The 25,565-nt window shown below is 37.9% G+C and overlaps 1 protein-coding gene across 1 annotated transcript in view; it reads right to left on the reverse strand.

Annotated features, from left to right (window-relative positions):
- Positions 1 to 528: 528 nt before the first annotated feature.
- LOC121413870 (runt-related transcription factor 1-like) overlaps positions 529 to 25,565 on the reverse strand; it is a 54,924-nt gene continuing 29,887 nt past the window's right edge. The window contains exons 3-4 of the mRNA XM_041606847.1: positions 21,983 to 22,168; positions 529 to 3,899 (exon numbers count right to left, since the gene is read on the reverse strand). Coding sequence (XP_041462781.1) covers positions 3,025 to 3,899; positions 21,983 to 22,168 — 1,061 coding nt within the window. The 3' untranslated portion in view covers positions 529 to 3,024. The remainder of the gene's footprint in view (positions 3,900 to 21,982; positions 22,169 to 25,565) is intronic.

The following is a 25,565-nucleotide window of genomic DNA, read 5'->3' on the forward strand; positions in this document are numbered from 1 at the left end:
CCATCATCACCAAACCAACTACCACCATCATCATCAACATCATCATACCACCACCACCACCATCATCATCATAACCACCACCACCACCACCACCATCATCATCATAACCACCACCACCACCACCACAATCATAATCATCGTTGTCATCATCATCATCACAATCATCATCATCACCATCATAATCTGTATCATCATCATCATAATCAACATCACCTGACCTCCATTGTCAGTGCTAAGTACCTTTCTATTTTTCATCATCATCACCATCACAACCACAATCATCATCATCATCACCACCACATCATCATCATCATAATCATTATCCCCACTCTAATCAGATGATGACCACAGGTGTCATCAATTACTAGTATTCATACATCTCGATATCTAGACTTCCATCTCATTATTCGAAAAATAAGAATATCATTTTTTTTTTCAAAAATGTTATTCAAAATAAATTGTAGCACTCTCATTCAGTCAAGAAAATTAAGACACTAAAAATGACGAAAAGGGCAAAATAATAATTAAAGTGAACAGATTGTTTTATTCCCTGTAAAAATCACAAACATGAACAAAACAAAGCTCAATTATTTAAACATGGAATACAACATCACAGTGGACCGCATAATTAAGTTGCACAACCTTTCAAGAAAAGTTTCAATAAATAAAGACAAAAGGAAATCATCACATATCCAATGGGTATAGGTTTCTACAACCCACACACCACTTTTAAATTACGTTAAGAAAAACACATTTATTTTTTCTTTTCTTATCAATGCCACATCCTGATATACTTTCATGAACAGGTATTAAGGGGGATTATTTATCCATCCTAAAATGGCACTTAAGAAATAGGGATAAAAGAAACCTTACTTTTGGAATGTTGGGATGGTATCATAAAAAAACCCAGTATCAGATGAATCTATATATATTTCATAAAAGGCGAAGGTGGCATGGTTAATACATCGTATAAATTAATGTTTGCTACCAATAAATATATATTGCCTCATGGAAGAGAATATGGTTTTGAATATATTACATATCTAAATACTTGCCAAAGACTGAAGATGGAATTCATGTTTGAATAAATAAAAGACGAGTTTTATGTCCCGTTATCATATGGATTCCAATAAATGAATATTCAGTCATCATGATTTTGTTTACTGAATCACATAGGCTATGAAAGAGTTTACTTTACACACGTATTTGCAAGACAAACAATGTGTATAGATAAGACAAGCTATTTCAAATTACAAAGCACTTAACAATATTACAGATCAGAAAGGGCAACGTCTTTACAAATTACAACCTAAATTTTCAGAAAACAACCACGAGATGAAAGATTATGAAGAACTTACAAGAAACAACTTTTCCACATGAAAAAATGGCAAAAGCAAACATGCGAGTTTGTAACTCGGTCACTGGTCAACTACATTGAATTATGAAATAAACTGAAAAGGCATTACTTATAATTTAAACGTATTTAAGGCTGACATTAACACAATGCAAAAGGCCGATTTCTATTTCAAAAGAAAATGTTTGTCACATTTGTATATTGGCATATAAAATTAATCAACAATACTACAGATATTTTGACATGAATTTTATGGATTTTTTTTATTGTCTGCCCAGATTATAGACCAAGAAACTGCAGAACTTTTAATGAACACTTCAACAACCTTATGCCAGTACTTTCTCTTTAAACACCATTCAATCTGACAGCCACACATTTTGAGTTAAAAACGTCATTCAGTTGTCTCATGCAGAGTCTTTTTTGAGATGAAAACCCTTAAAATCCCCTCAATTAAAAGGAAGGAAATAACCAAAAAATAAAACTTGAGTTGGAACTTCAAACATACTGCAATAATCAAACCATGCTCTCAAAATCATCGATGCACCACTCCCCCACAAACCATCAACTAAACATTTTATTCCTTTAGAGACATAAAGGCATTACTTATGTGTTCAAGCATGTGATTTAACGTCCTTCTGCTTCAAAAGAAATTATCTAAATTTCAATGTTCTCATCAACTCTAGGAAAGCCTGTTATTTTCACTTCATTCAACTCCAAATGTACTTCAAATATCCAGGGACATAGTTCATTTACTACCAATGCTGATTAGCATAAAACTTTCAGGAGATTCATCATTGATTTATTCACATTATTTTTTACAAATTCAAAATATGTTTCCATTTCCTTTTTAAAAATACATTATCAACTCTATGAAGGGTTGAGAACCATTCTCAACATCACTCATTGCACAAAGTATTTGATAACATTGCTGTAACATATGACAATCATAAAAAAACCCACACATATCATCTCTTTTTACAGGTTTAAGACAAAAAGAAAACTTTGTATCTGTATTTACACGAAGGTGAGGTTCATTCATAATATCTGTGACAAAAAATTTACAATGAGTATTCTTCTTTTCGATGGAACCTTCCATTTAAAAGGGTGATCATTAAAGCTCTAAAACGACAGCATCTGCACCACTGAACACATTTAATATACTTTTTAAAAGAGGTTGAATAAATTGCATTGCAGACTGATGATTGTTATCTTACATGAATCTTGCAATTAACCATGCCCTTGTCTCACACTTTTTGACTATATGGTACATAAAATTCAATATGTACACTCTTATATATCCTCTGTTTTATCTGTGAATGATGATGATGTGAAGCGATTATGTTACAGCTCACTCACACACACAAAAACAAGTGCATGGGACTACATGGAATGGAATTGAAATAATGAATCACGAATATAAAACTTTTAAGGAGGGTGGTTGTCGTTCCAGTCAGTCAAAGATAATATCATACGACACAATTGGAAACCGCAGGCTTATACTTCGTATCAATTACGAACATCACCGCGAATCCACTTTGCATCGTTTTTGCCTGTTCATCAATACATAGGTAGCAGTGTCGCTGGGAATACGCCAATCTAAACGGTCTATCAAATAGACTCGATAGAGTCCTTCAAATAGTCTGAAAAATATATCCATGACCGCCAAGGAATCAGTATGGCCGCCAGACGTCCTCTTTTCTTGAATCATCAACAGTAGGTAAGTGTCCGACGGTGGTGTTAATATTCATCTGTCCCATGCCTTGTTGCATTGGTGATATGTTAGTAACAGGACTGTTGTTTCGATGCTGCTGCATCAGAGCGACCCCACTATTCTGCATACCCATACTCTGTCCCATTGTCCTGGCCGTGTTCAGTTCAATCTGACTTTGAGGGTGGCTGCCGTAGTTCAGAGCCACCGTCAGCGACATTTCAGCCGACGGGTGGGGAATTTGCGAGATGGTTTCTCCTCCGACGTCCCGCGGTCTGTTGTCTTGTTTGATCTCCTGCTTCTCGTCCGGTCTCGTCGACGGCAGCATGGGTATGTGGGAGCCGTCGTAGTAGGTTTGCGACGACGGCGACGACATGTACAGGTGGGGGTACAGGTGATACGGGGGAGAGTTTGGCAGGTAGGGTGGCGATGTCAGCGTGACGGGCGTGGTGGTGGAGCTGGAGAAGATATCCTGAGAGGATAGAGGAAACGGATTGGGTGTCATTGGCAAGATGGTGCGGGGTGAATCACCTCCGGATGACAGCACGGACATGGACGAAGGTGTGTAGGAGGTGGAGCTGACGGCTTGAGCGGATGGGTAAACAAACCGGGAATCCTGGACCTCGCTGGCCCTTGTTATCGAGGTGGGGTAGATGCTGTCAGGCTTGGGGTATTGTTGGAGAGTCGAGTTCTGCTGACCTAGCAACGCAAGGTCTGTCGGTTCAGTCTTGATCTGGGGCGTTAGTATTGAGGAATCTGACGGTTGCGCTACTGTTGTTGGGTAAGGGTTGTAGTAGGACCATGGCTTTGAAGCTTGTCCTTGGTGCTGGATGTTATCTGTTGTAAGAAATATAAAAAGACAAGAAACAGAGGTTGGTTAATATCACTGATCAATAAGAACTAACAAAGAGTAAGCATGATTGCCTATCAATTTATCATGAATTTATGTTCTGCAGAATTAACTCAATTACACACTACTTGAAATAAACTGTATGCATCGACTACAACTGTACACTTTTTCTCAGTGTCTAACCGAAGAAATCATACTTATAAAAGCCACATTAAGGTACCAAAATAAATATGTTTGCCCTAATGCTTAACACATTTCTTAATCCAATAAAACATACTTGAATGTCGATTAACTATTTTTCAGCATCTCACTGAATAAAACTACTATAAATGCCACATTAAGCTACCAAATATATATCTTGGCCCTAATGCTTCAAACACTCCTTCAATTAATAAAGCATACTTAAACGTCTATTAATATACTAATTAATTGTAATTAAATGCTCATTAGAAATGCACTTCAGAACCTGAAACTATTTTCCTGAGGTATCAGAGAGTCATGTTAATGACACTAATAGTTGGGATGAAGCTCAAAGAACATAGTCATGTTAACAGCTGATATTTCATGGTCCATGTCTCATACCCAACATGAGTCATTAGAGAGGTCAGCCAAAAGTTCAACTCTTATCCTCCCCTTCTCTCCATGACTCTGTCACTCTCTCTCTCCCCCTCCCTCTCTCCATCTGTCTTTTTCTCTGTCTCTACCTGTCTCTCTGTCTTTCTTTCTCATTACCTTTCTACCCATCTGTCTATCACTGTGAACCCCCTCTATCTTTCTCTCTTTTTACCCCCCCCCCCTCTGTCACTCTTTCACTATCTCCTTCTTCGTGTGTGTATGTGTGTGTGTGTCTCTCTCTCTCTGTCTTTCTCTTTTCTTTCTCTCCCCCTCTGTGTTCTCTCTTTCTACCCCCCCCCCTCTCTGAGACCCTGTCTTCCCCTTCACCCTTCTCTCTGTGTTTCACTCTTTCTACCCCCAAGACTCAGTCACACCCCTCCCCCCCCCCTCCTGTCTGTGATTCTTTCTACCCCCTCTCTCTATTTACTCTCTATCTACCCCTCTCTTTTCAGCCTTTCCCCCTTTCTCTCTTATTCCTTCTCTCTCTCCTATTCTCCTCTGCCCATATTCCCCACTGCCAAAGCAAATGAATCATAGCTTGCAGTATGAGTTGCTATGCAATCTCCTACACAATGTCCCCTTTGTAGGCAAATGGAAACAAGATAGGGTTTGTGAGTTCATTTGAAAGGTATTAATCCTGCATTATACTTATCAAGTGCTTTTCATCAAGTTGAGTTTCACATGCAATTGGACAAATACTTGTATGTATTAATCATCATGAAAACGCATGTATTTTCTTGTAACTCCACATATTGCATTCATCATCAAAAGATATTAATTATATACAAGGATTATGGATTAATTCTTAAATACACCAAATACTTGTAATTACTCCACAACCCTCTATACTCGCACAGCATGGCAAGGATGTAGGCGTCGTACCTTCTCAGCAGAAATATGCAACTTTTTGGAAATATTTCATAATACTGCAGGGATGTCAGCACATGGTACCAATCTTATCCTGGATTGCTTTATTTTAAAGCTTCCTTTATTGATTTTGCAATCACCGAAGAGTGAAAGAAAAGAGGAAAGGTCACACTATAAGCCTACACCAAAGCAGTGACGGGGTTTCCCCAATCTAAAGTTCCTTGTTGAAATAAAACAAAAATCATTCAAAACCATTGCCTTCCTGTTTTAGACATTTAGTTGAGAGAAGACAAAGGCCTACACAAACTCCACTCTGTTATCATTTATGATATACATGAGAGTAATTGAGTTTAGGGTAAGGATAAAGATGAAATTAATACATTTCCTAATCCTTACATGAACAAAGGTTATATGGATCAATTTAATATAGGCCTATTTTGTAGAAGAATTCATTTTGTTAATTGGTTTGTGTATTACAATGTAATAAGGTTATATGGATCAATTCTAATATTATATGTAGAAGAATTTATTTTAATTGGTTTGTTTATTTTAGGTAATACAGTGCTTATGTTCAATAATGTAGTCTAACTCTAAGATGAATGAACACAGTAATCAACCTTGTATGGGGGGGGGGGGCAAGTACCTGCAAGCCCCTCCCCAAATCTGTATGCCAATAGAATCCCCCAAATAAGTTCCACAACAAACAAAAAATGAAGGAAATAGGGGAATTGAAAGGGAATATACTATGAATTTCTGAATATCATGTTAAAAGCTGTCACTAAATGAGATTTTAACTTTATGAAGGTCAATTTTTTATCTATATGAAAGTGAAGTTTTTTCTTCATTTGGAATTTCCCAAACAAGAATGGACGAAATGGTTTTCTGTCACTTTCACAAGAGCATGTCAACTGGAAATGATTTCCTCATTACCGTCATCCTACTTATATTGACCGCCAATGAAAATCCTCACTTTTCACAGAATTAAAAAAAAAGGAAACTTGTTTGAGAGTGTAATTCTGGAGGACTTGTGTATGTCAATTGATTTCCAATTGGTATTTCCAGTTGGAAAATGAATTCAAATTGAATTCAAATTGGAATTTTTTCGACATCACTTACATGCAGTTTTGTGACAAGGATGATTTTTCTTTGTAAATTTATGCAGTCCATTAAATTACTTATGGTCTATCATATTAGTAGTAATTGCTTTTTTTATATAATACACATGATGGAAACATTTATTTGGGTCTGATTATATTCTCTTGGAACTTGAAGAATGAATGGATGATGAACCCTTTGGCTGTGTGAATCAAATCAATATCTATATATTCTTAAGGCAAATGGGAATGGACAATCCAGAAGTCATTGGGTTAACATGATCAGTGATGATCTAATCAGATGCATTCATGTCACCCTCAGTTCAGGAAATCAATGACCCATCAACCTTTATGGAATTAAAGGGAAGCAGTTTTCCTGACTTACCTCTTTCACTACAATGTCTTCACTCCTTTCAAAAGGAAAGGACTCAAGTGTCTATTATCCTACCCATTTTCCTTCCTGTGTGCTATTGACCCTAGCATACCAGTGTCATGACTGCACGGTTTCTTGGAAAACTTATGGATTGCCTCATCGCCCTCTCACACACTCACTGAAACACCGAAATCCTTAGTATTCAATTACAATAGGACCCAGTGTGTATACAGTCACCCTGTGTGTGTATAAGGACAACTGCTGCATGTGACAGCCAGTCATGCGTGGATTGCTCCATTATCACTCACATCCGGAGGGGAGCGGAAGGAAGCAGACCAGGTAGGAACGAAAAAACAAGGTATTTAAAAAAGTCACGGGACTTCTTTCCAAGATAAAACTGTCTGTATCCAAATTGATTGTCTGATGACCTTGAAGTGTTGATGCTGATGATACAATTAGAAAATCTCGACAAAAACACTTCCTATTATACCCCATATCTAGTCACATGGAAGTCCCATCAACTCGGCTTCCACCCACGAACGTGGAAGTGGTAGGACCCAACTGTCAATCAGCATGTAAATGAGGGTCTTCATGAATTATTCATGAGGTGCGTGAGTGACAGAACTGCTACCAGCTGGAAGTGCATTGTGTGGGAACAGTGCACTGCACTATGAAGCTTTGATACCAGTGCAGTGGCAACATGCTGGTAGAAGGAACCGTTTTAATTTCCAAGGTGCTAGAATCGCTACTCATGTCATCTGCATCAAACATTTAATTGAATTGTTCAAGTCGAACATTGTTTCATGTTGTTAACGCTGTAAAAGCGTGTCCCAACTCAACACCCCCCCTGGAAGAAAATATAAACATAGAACATCTACCACCAATAAACACATAACAGCAGTCACTTACCATGCTTATAGCTCTTATTCTACTGTATTTCTTAATAGTTTAAACATGCTTATACAGGGAATGTGAATACATTACCAGATCTTGCAGCAAATTGCTTCACTATAAAGAGGATCCAAGTCAATGTGGACATATTGGTTTATCAGTGATATATTAATGTAAATATACAGTTATCAGTACGCCCTGCTCTTGATCATGATCAAAGCGGCCTCTCATACCCCTTTCATAAACCCAATTACTATGAATTAGGCGGCTAATAGCAGCATAATTTGGTCGTAAAATTGGAGGAGGACAAGAGTTATCCGCATTACTCTGATGCTGCTATTATCCGCATAATAGCGGCATCGGGATAAGATTTTGAGTTTATGAACGCATTTCCAAATAATGCGGATAATTGCCATGGTGCGGTCACAAGGTCACCCTTTTCCAACACAACTGCATCGGAGGGGGCGTGTCCAGTTGTCATGGCGATTATCCGCCTTTTTCAGGACGGGCGCTCGTAAAAATAATGCGGCTAATTTTCGGAGTTTATGAACGCAATTTTTATTGAATTATCCGCATTACTCTTAGGCGGCTAATTGGAGGATAGGTTTATGAAAAGGGTATTAGTAACAATTCCCTGATCAAAGAGCTTGATGTAACATTGGCATTTATCAGTTTACATACAATCCTTTTAATTGAATCCATTAAGGAGTGATGAACCTATTCATCATTAACAGCATTTAGGTTCCATTGGGTGTGAGTAGCCTAGTAATTGCCACAAAAGACTTCACAAACAATTGTGGTGGGAAAGTAAGACCGAAGTGTCATCTTTAATTTCCTACTTCATCCAGCCCCAAGAATCTAATAAGTAGGTCAGTTCATGATAGGTCCATGGTCAGACGGTCACCTCTCCACACACCACCCCTATAAATATACCATCACCCCTGATGATGATCCTTCTCTTGGGACCAACCACCAGACACATCCCTTCCCCCAGCCTTGAGGGTCACAGATCCTGTCTGGATGGCCCACACAATCAACACAGCCAGGGGACACCCACTACTTGTCCTCAGCCAGGACAAGGTCACACCATGGACATACTCCTAGTCTACATCTAGTCTGCTTTGCTAACCCTTCACTCGAGTAAAGGGTCTGAATTGCAGCCTAATCAGGCCTTGCGTACTGAAGGCCCTCTTGCTCTGAAACAGCAAGTTCTGCATGTGCTGGTCTTTGCGTGGTGACACACTTATTGATCAAAGATTCGATCGGGGTCTGTGCCTGCAGACTAGTCTACATCCATGGTTGTACCAAGTTACTAGTCTGTTGTGCAAAACCCCTCACTCGAGATAAAGGTTTACTAAGACTTGTGTAATGAAGGTCCTTTGCTCTGGCCTGATAAATGAAACAACAAGTTTTAAATGTGCTAGTCTTTTGTATGAATACCCACTTGTTGATCAATGTTTCAATCAGGGTCTGTGCCTGCAGACTACCAAGTTACCAACCCTCCCATTGCACAAAATCACAACCTATCCCCACTAAATATTGGCATTAATGGGTGTCAAGAAGCAAATGAAGAATAAAATTCAAAAGTTTATTTTCCTTGCAACAAATAAATCACTTGATGATTGAGAACTAGACTTTGGAAGAAAAAAAAATTTGTATCGGAAAAATAAGAAACTGTTGATTTTGAAATAAATCCATCACATTTGCAACTCTGAAATCAATATAAGATTTTTCATGACTAAATATTAGACTACTGTAAAACAGAAGAACTGATGCAATAAAAAAAGACAAAAATGAAATTATTTGCTAATACTAGGCCTGGATAATGCTGTGATGAAATTGGACTTGCACATTTGTCGGGACGGTAAAAGAATCGCTCTATGAGAGAGAGAGAAATGTATTTCTTTAATTGTGTGTCACTGACCGGCTAAAATCAATGAAATCCCACCGCAATCTTCAAGTAATATTGATTAGCCGTTTAGTACACACACTCATATGCCTTTCTCATTTTACCGACAGATTTCCCCAAACATCCTAATTCCATCATGATTTGGTCTGTCTGAACGAGCGATATATTTTGGCAATTTCATGGTTTTGCTCTGGACGATCGATCAGAGAATATTGGTTCTTTGAAGTAGAAGAAGAAAAAAGCTCAATGGATATCTAAAAAAAGCAATTCATGAAGGTATACATTGTATTTTAACATTTCCATACAGTAATTTTTTTTCCACGTATGAGGTTGTTTTAACAACTAGGAAAATAAAGACATTAACTTTCTTTAATGATCCCTTTGAACAGCAAATTTTAGTTTGTTATTTCACCAAATAAAATCACACTAACATCAAAATCAATAACAGCCATGTACGAACCTACAAACTGAGTCTTGTATGTCATCAAAAAATAAAATCACACTAACATTAAAATCTGGAAGAACAATAACAGCCACGTATGAACCTACAAACCGAGTCTTGTATGTCATCAAAATGTCTGTATTTGCAATTAAGGTAATTCAAATGTTTATTATCAGATTATAAATTCATGTACGAACAAAATGTATTCCTTAATATAGACTAATGGTTAGACCACCATAACCTCATATTTTTTTTTATTTGGGAGCTAAAAGAGGAGTTTTCACAAACCTGTTGACCATTATTTGAAAATAAACTCTAGAATTCAACAATTACCAGCTTTATATATTCATATAAAGTATGATACTTCTCTAAGACAACAAAAAATTTCTGTTTGTCATCAACTATATGATTTCTCAAATCAAAGTACAAACACCTACTTATAGAGAATGCATGTCTTAATGCCATCAATCAAATCTGAACTTCACATTTCATTTAGTAACAGTATTGTAGGGGTGTTTTATATATATATCCAAACTGAACATCTATATATGCAACGACAGCCAAAAAAGTCTTTTTCAATCTTAAGTCCAACCATCGGGAAGTTTGGACATGACTTCACAACAAACTAATTAGTACGAAATGCTAAATTTGAGACGCAAAGGCACTCCAAACAGAAAATTGGGGGAAACGCTGTTGAAAACATTCAAGGAGGGTATATTGTGGCTGCAGCCATGTTTGTACTCTCCAGAAGATACGTTTAGAAACGTGTCGAATTACACCGCACCAACACCACAGAAAGAGAAACAAGAGAACCAAACAACAGGAGGCATATCTCCTGGTATGAACCTACTATTCAAAGGTAAAGAGAAAGTGGGAATGCACTCTGAAGGCCTATACGGTCCCTCTCTAGGACTGAGATGAAACTTGAGTCACATAAGAAGACATTATGCAAGCCTCTTCTTTTCTATTCTTCCCTTTACTTCTGGAGCATTTTTGTAATGGTGGACGGCGGGTTCCAATTACTTTCCATTATGCATTGGATTGAATCACTCATTAAAGTTGGGGAGATATCCGATAGCCGATGTCTAGTTGGGAGACAGGTAAACAGCACTTGTGGGAAAAGAAAGAAAATAAGAGCACTGATACCTAATACCAAAAGAAGATAGAGCTTGTCTCTCTTATTTCACTTAAATACCCCTCCCTAAATCCTCTACACAAACGAGCATCTCTCCTGTCAGGGGGAGGGGGGGTTTTGAGGTTGATATATCATCAAATATTATAATCACTAAATTTGCATGCCTGACATATCACCGGTTTGAAGCTACCGGGATGCAAACTCGTATACTCATAGACAAGTTGTAATGCAATTCTCTACACAAAATCTTTCCTTATACCAGCACTTGAAGAAAATAACATTTAGAGCCGAGTACAAATCAATTTTGTTTGGCTATTGAGCCACAAAAAAATGATGTGGCAACTCATGAAACTTAGTGACTGGATGCGAAATGGTTATCATCTCATTCTGATTATCTAGATAATTCAATTTTTATTGTTCATCTGGAATAACACACACAAAAAAAACTATGTTCATATCTTTATTTGCTTGATGCTTATTTTTTGGCTGGGTCTGTAAGCTAAAATTGGTAATCTGCAATACTTTGCTGGGTTTTATTTCACGTTCCTATCACAGTTTTAAGTAAAATCTACAAATCAACAATATTCTTCATAAAAGCCTTTTAAATGGGCAAATTGTTAAGAAGGTAATTGAGCACTTCGTACACTCTTTCGAACGCCACAACCCTGAAAAGAAATGAATCAATTTGGAAGTGGTTTTGTGGCATGCTGAGAAGCAACAAAATGCTATTCAAATAATATCAAAACTTAACAATTCAAATAAAAGAGAGGGATTTTTAATATCATCAGCACGGTGAGATGTATAATTGAGAGAAGCTAAACTTGTAATTGGCTGGAAGGGGCTTACCATAAAATGCCCATAAATCATGCAACAAAACAAAAGTTAGGCCCAGCAGCTGTACAATTCAGTTCTATATAATATCATTTACAGGCACTAAAACAACAATGCACACATGCGCTTCCATGTACCTGCATATTCGAAGGAGTCTGTGGTGGTGATGTTATTTTTGTCTGATTGCGTGCCACAAGTAATTGAGCACCTCAGTACCATATCACACCAGAGATATGATGATGAGATTGCAAAGATAACAATTATTTAAAAAAAAAACATTTTTCTTTCAACCAACAGTGTCTTTCTGTACTTACAGAGTTACAGTCATCTCTATAATCAGTTACATAGAATACGAACCGATACTCCAACAACAAAACAGATTCTTTAATGTGATTTTGCAGTATTTCTTTGTCTATCTCTGTTATCTCTGTTTCTCTTTATATCTTCATATTTACTTCTGTCTCTGGCTCCACCCCTCCCCATCCTGTCTCTTTCTATATGTATGTTTGTCTCTTACTATATTCATGTCTTGCTCTGTTTTGTACTCTCTTTCTCTGTCTATTTCCCTTTCTCTCTCTTCCCTTCAATATTTTCTATTGACAAGCTGGAAACCCATACTATCCTTCTGTTAATTCACCCAAGGTGAGAACTGAATCGGTACACCTGATCATCCTGCCAGCCACCCATTCGCCTATCAACCCCGAGAACTAACCGGATTGGGTCCAAATGGGTTCATCCAGTCTAACAAAACATCAGTCAACGGGCACATTATTGCAAATGAAATGACGCAAATGGTTCATTAGCAAAGGGCTATCACAATGATGGGCAAGCAATTGAGTCTGACTTCCAGCACTTCTTTTTCCTTTCTCCCAGCCCACCCTCTGCCAAGGTTGCCTTCCAATGCAAGGTTAATCTATTAACCAGGGATGGTAGTATGAGTTGAAGGTCACAGAACCCTTTTATGATGGCAACAGCCCTTCTTGTGAAAGCATTTCTGTCATCGTCACCGTCCCCTGATCTTGACCTACAGCAGTCAAAGACAATCATCAAGCATTCCCAAAGGAACACCTCTCATTTAATACACCATTATCAAGGTGACAAATCCAAGGGTTGTTCTAATCACCTATCATTTCACACTCCATAGATTCACATCCATCCATGGGGTCATGACCAACAAGGGTTTTATGGAAGCAGCAAGTCAGCATTCTTTCAGGCTTCGAAGGCATAACTGATCCGAGCATACCATGGCTCGAACCCAAACGTATCAAGGTTTCATATAGAATGAGGCTTGTCAAAGGATTAAACATAACTATGCATACCCCATCTCATTCTCCTTAATCATAAAACAAAACAAGCAGGTGCAAACTTGATACTACTACTAAATTTTAAAAAAAATAAATAAACATGGCTTACTCTATATGTCCCAAGGCTCATGTCCACACACTCGCGATTCACACAAGTTGTTAGGTGAGGATACCCAAATGGTGACTCAAATATCTCAAGCTTGTGCATAAATTTAAACCAGAACAACTCTGAGATGGCAGCATCTTCTTGTCAGACTTCAACAGTACTCACTGATCAAGACATATACATTTGCCCACCAACAAGCAACAACCTTGGCCCTGGATTTCAAGGGATTATACTGAAGTTCACATGAACAATACTACCTAAGCTGCGTGTGGGATGACCAAGAACCAACGGAAAGGTCCTCCGGCACTTTACTGAACAACATCATAAAAGATGGCACAGGACAGGAGTTAATCACGCCTTTGAAAATAGTAATTAGTCATCTTTAAGGTAATTCATATGAATTAACGACTTATTTTGTCAAATATTTGGTGACCTGGTAGATACTGGAACCATATTATTTCGATGCAGAGCCTGTTGAAATTAAAGTTTTGGTTTTCAAACATTTTAATGTGAAATATTAAAGTACACACCTGAAACAATTGAAAGTGTGCAAGAATCAAATAAAAATGGCTTAATTATTCAAAACTGCCAATGATCTGGGAAACGATAAACATTGAAGCCATTTACTTCCTATAAGCCAATTGATGCAAAATATACAACAACAGCAAAAAAAACCTAACAAATCTAATCTAGAGAAACCATAAAGGTTAAACTACCGATAATCAACCAAATTGTATTTGGGGTAAACTCTTGCAACTTATAATGTAAAGCAACTAAACATTTTCTTGTTAAAGTTTGTTTGGCGAAGTATAGAAAACAACATCCTTTCCTTGCCCACCAATTATAGCCTGTATTGCACAAACAAATAGCAATGTCAATCTTGATGTAGCATAACAATGATAAATGAACAATAAATAAAAATCTGTAGAGCAACTATATTTGAGAGTAAAATCAGGTAGAAAATTGCATGTTCACAATCTTCATATTATGAACCACAAAAACACTTGGCAATATGAATTTTGATTATTGCCACACATGGAGGCTCCCATAGGCCTAGGACTGGTATAACCATAGCTCTATGGTATAACGACCAGCTCACTAAAGTATTTATTTTTTATTTTTTACTCCCTACTTATCATCAATCAGCTCTCATTACATCATTCAATTGAAAGTTGCATGTTATAATGATTAAACATTTCGAAACAAAACACATCCATGGCTGACTTCACAAATCAAATATCACGTTACTATCACCCCAGTTAAATAAAAATGCGCTTCAAAGATCATGCATTTTGCATAATAATTAAAAATATGTAAACAGTTATATCACCTTTATAACATCCCGTGAATTCAAGTGCATTTCCGAAGTAAAATTAACCAAAATAAAGAGCAAAACTTACAATTAATCAACCACAAGTTGAAAATCTACTTGTGTTACATAATCATTTTAATACTTCCTAAGAATTGTCAACAAAACAGACATAACCGTCGTTAAATTTAATGGCATTTCTTTATAATTAGGCTAATGAAATGTGATAACTTACAGAGAGGTTAAACAAGGCTACCGATAAAAGTACATGTGACTTAAATACTCATAATGATATAACATGGTGAAATGATGTGTTCCTCCTCAACAAGTCAACTACACACCAAAGGCATACACATAGAACACTAATGTAAAGTGTTGCTTATAATCAATGAAAGAAGTGCCATTAATCATATCGTCTCTTTCGGAGCAAGAAAGGCATTAAATCATATACTCTAACAGACAATTAACGGCCTTGTGCTTCTGAACAGATGATTATATGATATAGAGTTGAACTGAGCATATCACTGGCTTTAGCACCACGCTTCATTGCCTTTCCATGGTGAACGTTCTTTAATTGCTGCTTGCTTCTAGAAAGTAAAAAGGCAGGAGTCGAGTCAATGTACTATAATAATACCAAGCATGTACTTGCATCGAGAGAAGGAATCAGAGAAAGATGAAATCAAAGTATTTTGCACTTTAAAAAAAGTGCAATCATCAGATAACATGAGAAAGTGCTTGAAACAGTTAAGATTTTGCATGGAAATATATAGAATGCACTTTCTGGAGATACGTTTGAAGTCTGAAGCCGGCGATGATTTTGTTTTAATTGAGATCGAAAGAAGGCTGAGCTGATACCGGTTACATGAAAATTAGTGAATGATGTTGGGGTTGATTTTTGTGATCAATCATACACAGTAAGCAATGCTATCAATCACAGAATCAGCTCTAATGCTCAATCACTATGTTGCAGGTCACAGGGCCCTGGTTCTTTTCTCAATATCGCAACATTATCACTTTCAAATTCTATAAGGACATTAACCCTGCATTAAAATATTGATATAGCACCCTTCTACCATTGAAAGGACAGCATCCTCTCCTGCAATCATACCTCATCATATAATCATCATGATTATCATACTAATGAATTGAATTTGTCATCCTTTCTTCGACAAATAATGTTAACTCCCTTTCCTGTGAGCCTGGCTGATTTTCAAAGCCCAGACCTTCAACATTTGACTATACAAATGATAAATCAATGCAATAACAAACAGGAAGATGCAGAGGATGATGAAGACCCAGATTAATATGTTTTCTTTGCATATTGAAATGTTTTCATGTTGGATTTGTACCCAAAACAAGCATTTATATGGTAAATCTATTTCGGAGTTCTGTCACGACATGTTCATTGAAATCTTGGAAGAGAGGAAGTCTGCAAGTCAAAAACAAAGGAAATAGGTTACGGGCTGGATGTGACCGCTTATTGTAATGTTATTGATCTGAAAATGAAGCAAAAACAGTCTTTAAAAATGGCAATCTATCATGTTTCCAAGACATTTTGATATTCAGAGCACAATAGTTTTATGTGGGTAAAAAGGGTTTAAAATCCATAAACAGGAAATGACACAAAAAGTGCACTTCAATAATGACACAATAGGTGATTGAGTCTATTAATCAGAAGTAAAAAAAAAAAGTTCATTCAATAACCATTCCGACCTGCCATTCTTTACACTGGTCTAAGAATGATGAATATATCCTGTCCGTAATTGTAAAATGCATCCTGCCATGTGAGCAATTATATTTGTCCCCCTCCCCTCCCCCCTCTAATAGTGATAGAAATTGTGCTCCAGATGTCTGAGAGGTGAAAAAAAGAGTCTGGCAGTGAAATGGTATCAATGAAAATAATCACAATTATGAATTAGGAAAAAAAAAGGACCTCTATTCGCACCAAACGGCAAACACTTACAATGAGAATGTCCCTGGAAGCTTCATTAATTATGAAAATTTTGTGTGAAAGAAGGGACCTACAGAGGCCGATTTCCGGTTGCTTTGTATGGGGAGAGAGGTGAGGGTGCGAGGGAAGGTGGAGGGGTAATACTGGGGTGTATGTTACTGTGCAATGAGGCGAAAGAAACAGCGGAGGGTGCTCGCTGGAAAACGAGAGGGTTTGGGGCCAATCTCCTCTCTGCCTCCTCAGCCGCGACGAACGGGAGCCACGCGGACCAACAAAAGAACAAGAAATTACCCGCTTGTTGCCACTCCGAGGGTAGGGGCAAAGGGTAGGCAAGCGCCCGGCAAATTGGCCTGCGGAGACGGTACGCTCCGGTGCCCTCGCACTCACTGGAAGATGTACGGCTCTCATGTGATCATGTGAACCCGGTCCTCAATGCCTAAATGGACAGGGGCGGCTTTTGTACAACTGGGGGATTCATATCGGTGACTGGATGGAGGGAGAGGGGGGTACACAGCAACCTCGAGTGATTTATGCCAAGAGCGTCATGGGATACAGCTTCGGCCATTAGAAGGAGAAGCAGGGGACTCATGAAAATGTAGATGCGATGGAGGGGGTGGACATGGCCATATTTTTTCTCAGTCCCCATGCGATGGGTTCCTTGAGTTGGACATGTCGTTTATCATGGAGGATGCTAATCAGGGCTCAAATTCACATCGGAAAGGAAGGTGTCATCTTTCAACGGATGTCTCACAGAAATGTCACTTGATAACACACATGAAAGTGATTGCATCCCCTCTGACTGACTTTCGATGAAAATAAATAAGTTTCAGGGTATTCCTCCACCGCAATCTTCCTTAAGACTTCAGAGATGCATTATCATACATTATTCAACCAACAAAAAGAAAAATCTTAAAAAGCAATTTAAAGGGGCAGAGCTGAAAGGACATGAACCTGTTAAGTCTTTATTATAAATACTCTATCCTGAAAACATGCCAAGTTCAAAAACAGTAGCGAGCACATACTACTACTTGAATTTCCTGGACATTTGCCAATCAATTAAACGGTCTGAACTCCTGCCTTTACGATCCCCTCTGCCTCCGCCTAGTGACCAGTCATAGTGTGGTTACATACCCGACATATGTAACCTTATCTTGAACCAAAAAGACTTAACTCTCCCTGACAGCTCCTAACCCACTTTTTATGCTTTCTTATGAGGAAGGGTGCCAAAATTATCAGGTGCAAAAATAGGTTTCACAATGGGCGTGGCCAAGGAATATAGCTAAGAAATGATATTCCCCTGATCATTTCAAGGATGAGTAACCTAGTTTGTTTTGTCATCTCCTAAGATGTTATTTATGCAAAGCTGTTTAAACTCATCCTCAACCCTTAACCCACCTCATGAAAATTATGTCTTTATAAATTACTTTGAAAATGAGCAATATAGTGCCTCTAGTATTGACTGACTGACCACTTGATTTTTCCATTCCTTCATATTCACTAGAAGGTATTTTAAAGTTTATACAGGGAATGGATTAATTAAAATCTCCTAGAACCATTGTGGAGTATCCTTAAATGTCAGAAAATTAATTTTCCATTTTATTTTCTTTCTATAACCTTTGAAGTAAGATTTCAAATAGGAAATATTTCCGGAAAAAAATATGCACTACTAATGGAACTTGGAATGGGGTGATTGAAGTGAAATATTGCATCAAAAGTAAAATCTATTAAGGGTAAGAGATATGTGCACTGTTAACAGTAAAAATAATCTAGTTCCAGGAATTGAGTATCAAAGCCCAGCTTATTATTTAAAAATACTATTCTTTGATATTATATTTACATTAAGGGTGTTAGTATGGCATCAGTAGAAATATCTTAACAAAATCTCTTTCCTGTGAAACCCCTTAAAACTAAATACTAAAGGATCCAGGGGATATGTACTCCAGAAGGGAATTGAGAAAGAAGTGGGTCGCAGCTTTGTAACGATATCAGCACCACCTCCACACGTGTAGCAGACAGCGTTGACATTTAGTTGCATTAAAGCCACCGCCACTGCGTCGAACGAGTCTCATGTTCTTCTCAATTTCTGCATCTGTTCCAGCGAAGAAAAACACCCAGCCGATAGGATGTTTGAGCGGAAACGAAACGAATACCGGCTCGATCGGGAAAGAAAAGAGCCGGAAAAGAAAAACAGATGAAATGGAAACATTGTCATTGGAAACCGTGGAGACAACAGCTCGGCATTGTCTTGTGTAATTGGTTCAAAGTCCAACGATTGATCGAAGAAAGGATGGTGGTGTGGAAAAATCAAAACAAAATGAAATTTGGCGACCACAGACAGTAGATTCTCGGGGACTAATCAAAGGCAGGACTGTGCCTGGCTTCAGCGCTTATGTTCCACAGTCAAATTGATTTTTGCTTTCGGCAATAGACAAGAGAAACAATGGCTTCGCAATGTCTTGCTATACTCCGTCCATCTCCATCAATGTGAAATCCATTCTTAATCATATTTCGTCTCATTGTTGTTGTGTTTTCAGAGTGATATTCTTGCATCTACCTTTAGTTTAAGAAAGACCACAACTTAAAAGACCAAGGTGTCTCAAATGTTATTTTCTTAGATATCGTGAAAACCACCAGGTGTACTGTGATAAAGCCACCCAAAGCAAACGGCCTACTTACTTGCAATAAACTTTACTTGATCTCAAAACAGAAGCCTCAAGTACCTCTCTTGATCATCGGAGGAAATAACTAATGAAAACTACAAGTACTTAAACATTATTTTCTAGTTTCAAGAAATACATCATGAAGAGCTCCGAAAATGACTCACCAGTTCCCATTCTTTTTTACTGCCCTTCTAAAGCTGCCTTCATCACATAAACCATCCCTGTGTATAGATCTAGTGAGCATCATGTATCCTCGCAATCTATCCTCTTTATCTCCCCCCCTTATCTAATCACATTAATGTATCCCTCTTCATAACATCATACCAATCTCCAACTTCAACTTCTTTGATTTTGTCTGCACTTTTTATGCGAGTGAAACTCAAGCGCGAGTGTCCCCAATCCGAGCATCTGAGCGTTACTTCGCACCCACCTAGTCTTTATTACATATTCCTTCATCATCATATCAAAACAAAAACAAAGGATCCATTACAAAAAAAATCATACTTCCATCCTGCAAGACATGGTCACTGGTCCTTCACTTCTCCTTTCTCCAGAAAACATGAGCCAAAAATAAGATTTTTCTTGTTAAAAAAAAAAAAATCGAAGCAAACGCATCGCAATCCGTGTGCATTCCCCCCCTCGAGTGTCAATGACCGTGCGTTCATCTTTGCCGGGACCTTCCTCTGCATAATCAGCACATGAGTGCGGACTCATGTTAGTGCACTAACATTTCCCCCCTTCCATATCCTCCATCTCTCTCCCCCTCTTTCCTTCTCTTTCCATCTATCTCTTCCTCTGTCTCCCTCTTTCTCTCTTTTCATCTCTCTCTCTCTCATCCTCTTCGTCCTCCTCCTAAAAAGTGCTCCAAGCTAAGCACTCCCATGGTATACCCTCACTTTCAGTTGGTGTTCACATTTTCCCCCATTCCTCTGTTAAATCTCTTTTCCAACACCCTACTATAAAACATATATAATGAATCCACATCAAGTAGATCATCCAGTATCCACAATTTGCATATGGAGATAATGAATACAGTAGATTAATATTTTAAATGTTTTTCAGTTTCCAACATTGATGATCGCTTTACAGATCATGTGTCCAGTTCCGTTCATACAGAACATCACAAGACTAATAATTAACATGACCCATGGCATTATTATCATTATTTTACTTATGTCTGTCAATGATAACTAGAAAAATGAAAATAAAATTCTCTTTGAAAACATTACATTATTTTGTTCAGGGGTGTTTCCCCCCAGATATTTTCAAATGATGTGTTGATGGATTCCATCATAATAAAAAAAAAATTATCTTATACTGCCCCAAGACCAAAATATTTAGTTCTGAACTATTTTTGATTTATGAAATTATCTGAGAGTTAATAAATCAGTTCTATTCTAAACTGAAATGAAGGTATCCACAAGGGGAATTTTAACTGTGCGAAGATAGGAAAGAGTTTCAAGTCATTGGCAACATGGTGGACTCTATACCGAACCTATTAGAATGTGAAAATTCAGTAGTCAAGGGTTAAAAGCAGTTAAAAGCCTCCAGCTCGGAATGGATGAATATTTTAACCCGTTGCATATGATGAATAGTTTATATACACAGCAAAAACTTGGGTGCTGACATTGAGGACAGCACCCAACATTTTACACCAGTGTTACATATTGGTGTTAAGTTCAACATCTATGCATGTTCTTACAACACCTTTGGTTGCTACTTCAACACTCTTTAACACTGGTGTTATTTTCAATTTCTAGGGTGTAAGTTTAACACCCATGGTCCTCTATGAAAACCAATAGCATGGCGTCAGTTTCAAAACCCAACTGTTTATACAGTGTAGGTATGAGCCAGCAGACTATACATCTTCTAGATTCTACTCAGAATTGACCAATCTGAAATAATGATTTATGCAGGGTTTTTTTATGTATTAAATAGACATAATTATGCAGATGTAAAATTAAAAAGGTTCAATTATGCACAGCAAAAACTGTGGTGTTAACCGGTGTACATAGAGGACCACACCAGTTCTTTTACACTGGTGTTAAATTGGTGGTGTTAGTTTTACACCTATAGGTGTTATTACAACACCTATGGTTGTTACATTTACACTCTTTGGTGTTATGTTCAATCGCTAGGGTGTTACTTCAACACCTCAGGGTGTGGTCCTCTATTAACACCAATTGGTATCAGTTTTAACACCACAGTTTTTACAGTGTGAACATGCTTGCATTCATTATTATTAATAATTTCTCAACGTTAGGAAAAAAATTTGGTACACACTTCATCTACAAAGTCTGCATAAGGCATGGGTTCAGTAGTCCTTCAGTTAATCCAAGAATAGCGTGGGTCATGGCCGTGGGTGCCCTTTTACGTCCCTCTCATTGGCATTGCATATGACTTGTGCCCTTATATATATCTCCATTTTGCGCTGTATTATAGAAGTGTTGGAAACCCCCTCCTATACAGTTTGTACATGTCCTGCAGCCACAGTCAATGCTGGCAAAAATGTGGTCTTGAGGCCGACCTTGACTGCAATGTACATCTCCCTTAAAGATAACCCTAGGAAACTTGATAACCTACCATACGATCCCGAAGTTGGACTAAGAGGGTAAGACCTAGGCATACGGCTCTGGTTCTGGAAGGACTGCTGTCTTCCAATATGGTGGTTTGGATGATGGGGGCTGATCTCACCAAAGGGATGGGTGTGGCCGGTGTTGATGATGGGAGGGGGCATCAAACGGGACTCCTGGTCCTTGGGTTTCGGTCCTGTAAAGATTCATAACAAATTATCATATAACATTAAACATATATATACATATCATTAAGTAAAATATACCATTAACTCATATATTTTTTACCTGTTCATTATTTTAAACAATATATATCATGAAGAAAATGTATCATCGACTATTGCATTTTTACTTGTTCACTAAATGTTTTTGCAATGTAGTCAATGTTTTGTTGCTTCTGTGAGCCAAAAAAGAAATTAGGTCCTCCAGTATTATCCAGCAATTTTCATTCACATGTAGAGGATTAATTGCTGGTAAATAGTAGTTTCAGAAATGTAACCGAAAATCTTGAATGCTTTCTGTTTTGCAAAAAAAATTTTTAGCAGCAAATTCTGAAGGGATGCAAATTGTAGGGATATCGGAAAGGGGGGGGGGGGCGGTAAGGTGAAGCTAGGGTGAAGCCTCAAATGATTTAAATAAGGTCTCATTCTGAAAATCCATACACCTTGAATAGGCTACAAGATTATCAGTTTAACTTTAAGTCAACCCCATTCATAAAAAAATGCATCAAAGGGATTGTTTACACCCAATAGGCGGTTTCAAACCGCCTCGATCACAAGAATCCCCGTTAAATTACGAGAACTTTTTAAGGCTAAAAAATACCCGTTAATTATTCCTGCATTCACACCGCCCCGAAACACATCCTTCGGGATAAGTTCCCGAAGTTACGAGCATGCGCAGTGTGGTCTGATAAGCAGGCAAGGCGGGAGATTCAAAATCTCTAGCCCAGCAGCCACCCACGCCGCCGCGCCCAACGACACGCTGGGATAAAAGTTCCCGTAATTTGCTTTCACATCGCCAAAATACCTGCGACCTTGGAAAAATCCCCACGAAAGTTCTCGTAATTTCGCCAAGTACCCACTATTTAGCGGGTATTTTCTTTCGGGGAGATTACGCGTAGTTTGCTTTCACATTACCAAAATACCTGGTATTTTCTGATCGGGGTAAATTTCCCGATCAGAGAATACCTGGAACTGGCGAACTTCGAGGCGGTCTGAAACCACCTTCTGTTATCCTTCCAACAAAGTTCAAACAAAGTAAGACTCCTCATCAATATCCCATCCCCAATCTTATCTCACCAATCAATCTACAAAGTAATCTATTTCTTGAAGTAGGTTGAAGGGTGGCTGCTCTAAAACTGCAGCCCACCTTTGGCTTCTGTTGATTCTGAGATGGACCTTGGTGTTTGGATTTGTGATTGAAACTCTAAAGCAAACTTCCCTTTTCAAAGAATTCTGCACTCTGTAAGGGTAGGTACTCCGTAGTGTATGGGTGCGTAGTAAGACTATGGGGTTATATATAGTACATGCCACGGAGGTTACAACAGTACGCCCCACGTGAATTACAACAGAGTGTAATGAAACCTGAAATACCTTAAGTAATTGGAAGATGTAGGATTGGTGAGACAATTTGGAAACAAGTTTTAAAGATAAGATATATATATAGAGAGATAGAGATGATGGAACATTTAGTTCATAAACACAGCAACTGTATGATAGTTTCGCAATAACTTCGACTGCACAAAATGCAGTTGATGAAATGAAACAGATTGAAAAGAAATCTAAACATCCTCATAATATTGGCAGCAATCCAAGATATACCACTGTTTACTTTACAATCTTTCCTCCAACTTGTATTGGTTTTACACATGAAAGATTGCATGCTTCTGTTCAAGAAATATACATGTGTCTCCATGGTAAACAACATAACATGGAAATTCCGATAGAGATAAACATCATGACATAGGTAAGGTGTCATTTGGACTCCAGCCAGTATTTAAAATGTTTGATGGTCATTTCTTCTACATCATACAACACCAATCTCAAGCGGATATGCAGAGGGGTGGAAATAGTTCCTGAATACGTGTTATAACTCACATCTATCCCTCATCTGCGATTCAAATCATTGTTGAATAGAGGACTGCTACTCCTTGTCGAGTTCAAACAAAGCAACTACAACAATAAAAGTTCTGATTTGTCTGCTATCACCATATTAAGCTCTACAAACTTGATCTTTTTGAATGGGTGATAGATATCTGTGATTGCTGACAGAATGTCCAAGCCAAATTGAGCCAACAAGGGGGGTTATTTCGAGCAGAGAAAATATTTGGCAAGGAGATTAGTGCTTTGCCATCTAGTGCAACAACTTGCTAATGGGGAGTACAGATTTCTTCATTTTACCCCTCTTCATATCCCTCCCCCTTCTCTTACCCTAGCCCCCCCCCCCTCTCTCTTCATGATAGAGAGTAATCCCTTATTGATCACTGAGTATGTCAATCATTCCTATGCATAAGGATTCAAATTTCCAAAATTAAGAAAGAAAATGCATGAACCACAAACCATTCTGTTTGACCATGTTGATTTCTGGAATATATACTTTTAGAAGGTGAATTCCTAGATATAAATGACATTAGTAATACTACAATTCAGCCTGCATGTCCTCTGAGATACATGAGAGCGTTTAAATTATTACCTTCTCTCTTCAGAAAAGATGAATAGTATCAATGTATTGTCACAATACATTGACACTAAAATTATTTTTTCTGTATGGTAAAACATAATATATAATCAAGAATAATGCTTTAAACCTAAAAACTTTATTTTCTGAACAATTAAGAAGCATTCTGTTTTCCCATTCATGCATTTTTAAAAAAATCAATGGCTCCTTCCTATATAAAACTTCATAAAGTTTGCTCTCCTGTTCGTTCTTCTGAAGTTCATTGTTGATGAAGCTGTGGTAGGCCTACACATGAAACCAATGCCAATGATACAGCGCTTCTGACCTAAGATACTGACACAGTACCAGACTTCCACTAGTTCTCAATATCCCACCCCAAACCAACCGGATCATATACAATTCGCTCAATACTCTCAAATACAATATGAAGTAGTACAAAAATATCAAATTTAACTTGAAAATCCTCATTGGCACGCTAGGCTAATCCTCTAAGCCTCCTTATCCTTGCCAAAGAATCCATTAGATACCACAGGAGATTAGGCTAATCTTGCCTAAGAAGTGCAGAGGGATTAAGGTACTATGTATCTATTAGATTTCCTGGCAACTTACACCAGCAGTGGTAGCTGGATGACATATGAATAATACATGCCTACTGGTAGCACTTACAGCAGAGTGTGGGACTAGTTGAATGAACCACTGACCAATTTCTATTTGTCTTCCATCGTCTTCCAAAGCGATCATGTTCCATGATGATTAAGAATGATTGCTTTATATCAAACACCTGTATACTGGTTTCACACCTTCCCTCAGGCTGGGCTCGATAGCATTTCATCAATATTTTCATCTGACAAGTTGTCAGATCTGACATCTTTCCATGATTTTGATTGGCTTAGAGGCACTGTTCCTATGGTAACTAT

The sequence above is a fragment of the Lytechinus variegatus genome, chromosome 4 (genome assembly GCF_018143015.1).
Source record: "Lytechinus variegatus isolate NC3 chromosome 4, Lvar_3.0, whole genome shotgun sequence".
Lineage (NCBI taxonomy): Eukaryota > Metazoa > Echinodermata > Echinoidea > Temnopleuroida > Toxopneustidae > Lytechinus > Lytechinus variegatus.